This window comes from Camellia sinensis, chromosome 15, assembly GCF_055761805.1.
Source record: "Camellia sinensis isolate YWXY chromosome 15, ASM5576180v1, whole genome shotgun sequence".
Lineage (NCBI taxonomy): Eukaryota > Viridiplantae > Streptophyta > Magnoliopsida > Ericales > Theaceae > Camellia > Camellia sinensis.
Window position 1 is genome coordinate 39341670 of NC_138975.1, and position 6147 is coordinate 39347816.

Here is a 6147-nt window from a genome sequence, read left to right on the forward strand (position 1 = left end):
AAGGTTTTGCACATTGAAAATATTAGACATAGTGAATGGGAAGGCAATTGGACTTGGTAAGCATTATCATTGATCTTGTAAAAAAAACTATTAGAAGTTTAAACATCTATATATAGGCATGGGGATATAAATAATAAACAAGCATAGTTGTACACTAACTAATTCAACTACAATTTGAACTACATTAAGCAGAGAGGGAAGTATGGCGGATGCATATTGGGGTGATGGTGGTGGTGAGTTACAGTGGCAATGGCCATGGAGGTCCTGAGTTTGTTAGAGAAAGATGCAAAGAGAAGAGCAAGAAGATAAACAGAGCAAAGAGGAGAGAATAATGTTAAGGTTGAAAAACCTTCCAAATACACCCTAAATATTTCTATCTACATCTACCTTATGCAATTACGCCTTTATACCTTAAAAAAGAAAGAAAAAAAAAAACTCTTATGCTATGTGTTAGGTTTTATTCTTGGCAATCCCGTTTAACAAAACTCCTTTGTGTTGTAATTTTATTTGGATTTTTATTTCAGTGAGGATATGAGTTGTTAGATGCGAATCCAACCCGAATTGTGCTTTGTAGAGCAGTTTGTGATAATTCTTTCAAGACTGCCACTTCACTGATTATGACGGAGATCGAGCTGCCCGGTCAGCTCGCAGGGGTCCAGGGGCAGCGCCACGGTGGGGTCGAGGGGCAGCGCCCCCGAAGCAAAATGCAAAAATGCATTCCAAATTGCGCCGCAAAATGCAAAAATGCATTCCAAATTGCCTATCCGCTCGAGCGGACATTCCCCCGCTCGAGCGGAGAATGCTAAGTTCTAGAAGTTTACTCGCCTGCAAAAATACTGGATGTTGTTTTTTCCCGCTCGAGCGGAACTTTTCGCGCTAGAGCGTATGTCCGCTCGAGCAGCCAATCTGACGCTCGAGCGGAGATCGCGGGACAGTTTTCTATAAATACGTGTTTCACTCTAAATTTAGGATTATTTCTCCAGATCTTCTTCTTGGGTTTTAGGGTTTATATCCTGAGATATTTTGCTAGTTTTCTTTGATGTTTTGATCGAGTATTTAACTCATGGTTTAAAGAGTATACATCAAAGGATTATTTGTTTGTTCTACACAAAAGACAGAGTTGTTCTTCGATGGATTCTGAAGAATTTGAGCCTGAAGCTTTGGTGGATTCCGGAGTGGCTCATCGTCAAGACAATTCCAAGGTGAAGACGGGGTTGGAAGAGGCACATAGAGGTTGGTTCAATTCGGGCGTGGATTCGCTAGGTAATTGAGGGTATACCTGTGTAATTCCTTTATATCTTCTTAGTGGATTGTTTTGTGGCTGTTGCCCGTGATTTTTTTTATCACAATTGGAGGTGTCCAATTGTGGTTTATCCACGTAAAATCGTTGTGTCGATTTGTCTTGATTGTTTGATTGAGATTGTTATATACTGCTTAAAATTGATACACAATCACAAATCAGCATTTATGGGATTTCTAGATTTTTCACTATGGATAATGGGTGTAGAAAGGAATTTTTGGTGAAGGTGAAAAAAATTATTTCCCCTTATGCCTTGTGTGAAATGGCCAAACAAGTCAATTTTGGTATATAGAATGTCTAGTGGCTATTATCGATTGAAGTAATTAAATATAAATATGCAAAATTAAACAACAAATTTGTTACACTTAAAACTAAAGACGAAAATTGACATGAGATACAAAGCAAGGGGTATTAATGTGATTTGTCATTTTGATTAACATGCACCAATGGCTATAGCAAAACAAGCTAAATTGTTACTATGAGGCTTGTCTCAAAGAACGTACAATTATTAGATGATGTGAGAATTTTGAAATATAGAAATCTCAAGATATAATCAAACTGCGAATGTTTTAGAACATAGGGACGAGAAAATTTGAGGCAGAAAATCACATACATACTCCAAAATAAAATGAGCATATTGTTATATATGAAACATAAATACAAAATATTCATAATCAGTTAATTTACCAAACCCCAACCAAAAACAAACAATTAGCCAAAAAGATCCTTGACTTGTGTATCAATCATTAACAAACCAAAAGTCATAATATACCTTATTAGAAGTAAAACCCACCCTAATGTCTTAATGACACAAAAATATTGCATATCCATAACCAGTTAAGTATTAATAAAACTCCTTCCTGTCCAAACAAAAAAAAAAAAAACTTGTCTTCTTCTTCTTATTCTTCTATATCAGTCAAGATCAAACCAAAAATCATAAGTTATCTTACTCTACTGATTCCATAACTAACTTTGTTACCAACCAAACATCGAGTACTCGTTCCAATATTAAAGAGATGACTCAAGTTAAATTAAATTGTTAAAAATGTTGTAGTGTAAGGTTCAAGGTCGATTACATGCTAAGATTCCACTTTGTGCCATTTCTATAGAGGGAGAAACCCAGTACTGAGTTAGAAGCCCGTATCTAACCCCACCCTCAAATGCCTTGTTGTTAAGAGCGAGAATCGAGAGTCGAAGAGGGCCAAGGCAGTGAAAGTGGATGTGAATGCGGATGGGGTTGAGGACACGTTAAACAAGACTACTACAGCTACTACTTGTACTACTTTTGCTTTGAAGAAGGTGTTTTTTTAGAGGTTGTGGAGTGCTAATGATGACATTGCGATTCTCTAGGGCATTATTGATTACACTGCCACCAAAGGTGTGGAGCCTTCTACCGACATCAATGCTTTTTTCCTTTTCATCAAGAATCCTATTCATGTTTATGATACCAAGATCCAATTGTCCGACAAAGTTCGCAAGTTAAAGAACAAATACAAGACCAATGCCACCAAAGCTAAATTGCCCTCCAAGCCCCATGACCAACAACTCTATGATATGTCCCAAAAGATCTGGGATTTTCAAACTAATGCTGCTAAACTTGATGCCACTAACAATAACAAGGATATGGTTCATGGGAAACCAATTCTAAAAGAGGGTGCTTTTAACAAGATGGCAGAAATTGAAAGAGAATTGAAGAAGCTCTAAATCTACCAACTTCAACTCTACTTGAGGACGGTAGAATTGATCCGCGAGCAAACAAAGCTATTTCTCTAATCCGTCAAGTAAGATAACTTATGATTTTTGGTTTGATCTTGACTGATATAGAAGAACAAGAAGAAGAAGACAAGTTTTTTTTTTTTTTGTTTGGGTAGAAAGGAGTTTTATTAGTACTCAACTGGTTATGGATATGCAGTATTTTTGTGTCATTAAGAAATTAGGGTGGGCTTTACTTCTAGTAAGGTATATTATGGCTTTTGGTTTGTTAATGATTGATGCACAAATCAAGGATGTTTTTGGTTGGGGTTTTGTAAATTAATTGATTATGAACATTTGGTATTTATGGTTTGTGTATAACAGTATGCTCATTTTATTTTTGAGTAAGTATGTGATTTTCTATCTCAAATCTTCTTGTCGCTATGTTCCAAAACATTCATAGATTGATTATATCTTGAGATTTCTATATTTCAAAATTCTCACATCATCTAATAATTGTACGTTCTTTGCATGTTAATCAAAATGACAAATCACATTAATACTCCTTGCTTTGTATCTCATGTCAATTTTGGTCTATGGTTTTTAAGTGTAACAAATTTGTTGTTTAATTTTGCATATTTGTATTTAATTACTTCAATCGACAATGGCTGCTAGACATTCTACTATAAAATTGACTTGTTTGGCCATTTCACACAAGGCATAAGAAGAAATAATTTTTTTCACCATCACCGAAAATTGACTTGTAGCTTATTTTGTAACAAAATAATATAAAATTAATTTTAATAGTTACGACTTACAATTCTAAATGAGAGCACACTATGACTAGGAGAGTAAATAACATCTTTATCTTAAACCTAAGGAACCGAATTTATGCTAAAAAATTTTATACTAACAAGCAGAGAGCTAATTCATACATCAGTAGTTAGAAAAATGATGGATGAAAATTAGCCCAAATTTACATACAGAAACAAAATATAGAGAAAGATTAACTTTTCATTCTCCACGAGACTGACAACAAGCAGTTCCACTTTATGCCACTGTTTCCAACTCTCAATTTGCCTTTAATCGTTGGCAACATTTGCAATCTTCTTGGGAAGCAGAAATCCATCTCCGAATACTATCTGTATAAGGAACAAGATTAAATATAATTCCTATATAAATGCATACATATATGGAGTTATTAAACCAAAATAATACATATACAAGCATAGGTACCTTATTGCTAGTTAGAGAGAATATAATATATTCAAAAAGCTGTGGACAATCTTATCTAAAAAGCATGACCATATTTTAGGTACAAAGCCCAGCCAACATGAATGTACAGATCCTGTCAAAGATAACTTAACAATTGAAGTGGGCCATATGTGTAGGTAGAAGACCAAATATCAGCACAACAATACATTGATACATTCAATAGATATTTTGGTTGAGCATACAATAATTTAAAACAAGTTTGCCCAAAAGCAAGATATTATTTTAAAACTCGATGCTGAAATAAAAAAAGATATCCCTATTTTTAATTAATGGTAAATATAATTGGCTTCGAATTTAAAGGCCCAATCAAATGCAAGTGTATGAAAAGTAGGCATTAAGGGAACACAAACAGATGACGGGAAACATTGAGTTTATGAAAACCAAGTCATAGGATTGGCAACAGTTGCTACTAGGAAAACAATGTATCCGTTCCATCAAATTCAAGAAGATTAAGCCACTGTATTTCAACACATTGAAGGAGTAAGAAAATTACCAACCAAACATCGAGTACTCATTCCAATATTAAAGAGATGACTCAAATTAAATTAAGTTGTTAAAAATATTGCAGTACAACGTTCAAGGTTGATAACATTCTAAGATTCCACTTTGTGCCATTTCCATGTAGTGAGAAACCCAGTACTGAATAAGCAGCCCATATCTAACCCCACCCTCAAATGCCCTGTTGTTGTGAGCAAGGATCGAGAGTTGAAGAGGGCTAAGGCTGTGAAAGTGAAGGTGAATGCAGATGGGGTTGAGGACACGTTGAACAAGACTACTACTGCTACTACTTGTACTACTTCTGTTTCGAAGAATGTGTTTTTTCAGAGGCTGTGGAGTGTTGATGATGAGATTGTGATTCTGCAGGGTATTATTGACTACACTGCCACCAAAGGCGCGGACCCTTCTGCCTACATGAATGCTTTTTTCCTTTTCATCAAGGATTCTATTCATGTTAATGATACCAAGACCTAATTGTCCGACAAAGTCCGCAAGTTGAAGAACAAATACAAGACCAATGCCATCAAAGCTAAATTGCCCTCCAATCCCCATAACCAACAACTCTATGATTTGTCCCAAAAGATCTAGGATTTTCAAACTAATGTTGCTAAGCTTGATACCACAAACAATAACGAGGGCGTGGTTCATGGGAAACCAATTTTAAAAGAGGGTGCTCTTAACAAGATGGTAGAAATTGAAACAGAATTGAAGGAGCTCCAAATCTACCAACTTCAACTCTATTTGAGAAGGGTAGAATTGATCCGCGAGAAAACAATTTCTTACTCCTTCAATGTGTTGAAATGCAGTGGCTTGATCTTCTTGAATTTGATAGGGCAGATACATTGTTTTCTTAAAATATAAAACCTGAGGAAACAATGTATCTGTTCTATCAAATTCAAGAAGATCAAGTCACTGTATTTTAACACATTGAAGGAGTAAGAAATTGTTTTCTCGCGGATCAATTCTACCCTTCTCAAGTAGAGTTGAAGTTGGTCGATTTGGAGCTTCTTCAATTCTCTTTCAATTTCTACCATCTTGTTAAGAGTGCCCTCTTTCAGAGTTGGTTTCCTATGAACTACGCCCTTGTTATTGTTTGTAGTATCGAGTTTAACAGCATTAGTTTGAAAATCCTAGATCTTTTGGGACAAATCATAGAGTTGTTGGTTATGGGGATTGGAGGGCAATTTAGCTTTGATGGCATTGGTCTTGTATTTGTTCTTCAACTTGCGGACTTTGTCGGACAATTGGGTTTTGGTATCATTAACATGAATAGAATCCTTGATGAAAAGGAAAAAAACATTCATGTAGACAGAGGGGTCCGCACCTTTGGTGGCAGTGTAGTCAATAATACCCTGCAGAATCACAATCTCATCATTAACACT

General features: G+C 35.6%; 1 protein-coding gene across 1 annotated transcript; it reads left to right on the plus strand.

The window, feature by feature from the left end:
• Nucleotides 1–1490: 1490 nt before the first annotated feature.
• On the plus strand, nt 1491–3004 carry LOC145812941 (STOREKEEPER protein-like). Its single transcript, XM_082908183.1, has 2 exons — nt 1491–1526; nt 2651–3004. The coding sequence occupies exons 1-2, from the start codon at nt 1491–1493 to the stop codon at nt 3002–3004; spliced, it is 390 nt and encodes a 129-aa protein (XP_082764309.1).
• The last annotated feature ends 3143 nt before the right edge of the window (nt 3005–6147 follow it).

Bases quoted from the DNA above. Each gene is read 5' to 3' on its own strand.
- LOC145812941 (XM_082908183.1), top strand. From the start codon at position 1,491: ATGGATAATGGGTGTAGAAAGGAATTTTTGGTGAAG. The intron at 1,527-2,650 runs GTGAAAAAAATT...GCGATTCTCTAG, and splicing joins GAAAGGAATTTTTGGTGAAG to GGCATTATTGATTACACTGC.